Raw genomic sequence first — 1,221 nt, forward strand, 5'->3', positions numbered from 1 at the left:
GACTCAAAAGATCTAGTTTTGCCTTTGAGACTCGGGCACTACAGCGAAAACATCAGGACGTTCTGCCAAAACTAGTTAAACCAATTGAGATCACACTTACAACTAGCCCCCGTGCAGAGAAAACTGGAAATGTCACCATACACACCTCAGTCCCACAAATCACTGCTAAAAATGAACAATCAGATTTGGTAAAAAAAAAACCGTTCACAATCAGTATGATAGAAGAACTGTATCCCTCAACATCTTGGATTAGAGTTTACACAGACGGATCAGCCAGAAATGCAATAACAGAAGGAGGAGCGGGTATCTACATCGATTACCCTTACAGAGAAAAACAGTCAGAAGCAATACCAACAGGCCTTCATTGTTCCAACTACAAAGCCGAAGAAGACGCTATCACCCATGCAGTACGCTCCATCAGAGACAAGGCCAACAAAACAACAAGTGTGGTATTCCTGACAGATGCCCTATGTGTACTGCAAGCCATTAACAACGATAAACTCCCCGAACTTGAACAAGATCTACACAACATCGAAAGCCTTCAAACAGCATTACAATGGATACCATCTCACTGCGGAATCAAGGGAAATGAAAATGCTGATCTGCTAGCAAAGGAGGGAGCAAAACAACAGCAATATGAAAACCAAGTAAGCTTCTCAGAGATGAAAACCATCACATCACTACACAGAACCCCTCAACAACAAGACAGCTATCACCAACTGGCTAGACCCGAGCAGACGACCATCTTCAGTCTTAGGACAGGACACAACAGACTCAACCAACATCTGCATAGAGTCATGAAAGTCATACCATCACCGATGTGTCCATGTGGAGAAGCTGAGCAGAATACAGAACACCTCCTACAACACTGCAGAATACACCAGGCACTGAGAAACAACACATGGCCAACACCAACAACGCTACAAGAGAAGCTTTATGGACCATTGGAAGCCCTACAGAAGACCACCAGATTTGTAGAGGAGACTGGGACTCAAGTGTGATTTAGGCGAACGAAAAGAAGAAGAAGTTTTAACACAAATACAGTCTAGAGCCCTACGTCCTGGTCCAAATGAAGAATGGTTCGAATTGACCAGTCACCGTCATACATGTTCATGCTCAATATCAGTCTAATTTCTTTTCAGTCAATCGAACAACGATGAACGGTTTCATAAATATATATATATATATATATATATATATATATATATATATATATATATA

At 41.5% G+C, this 1,221-nt stretch overlaps 1 protein-coding gene across 1 annotated transcript; it reads left to right on the forward strand.

Annotated features, from left to right (window-relative positions):
- The first annotated feature begins 215 nt into the window (after positions 1 to 215).
- Positions 216 to 1,001, forward strand: LOC134241412 (uncharacterized). The gene has a single exon (XM_062723471.1). The coding sequence runs from the start codon at positions 216 to 218 to the stop codon at positions 999 to 1,001; it is 786 nt and encodes a 261-aa protein (XP_062579455.1).
- The last annotated feature ends 220 nt before the right edge of the window (positions 1,002 to 1,221 follow it).

Source organism: Saccostrea cucullata, unplaced genomic scaffold (assembly GCF_032062105.1).
Source record: "Saccostrea cucullata isolate Sc308-1 unplaced genomic scaffold, CSIRO_AGI_Scuc_v1 ctg22012, whole genome shotgun sequence".
Lineage (NCBI taxonomy): Eukaryota > Metazoa > Mollusca > Bivalvia > Ostreida > Ostreidae > Saccostrea > Saccostrea cuccullata.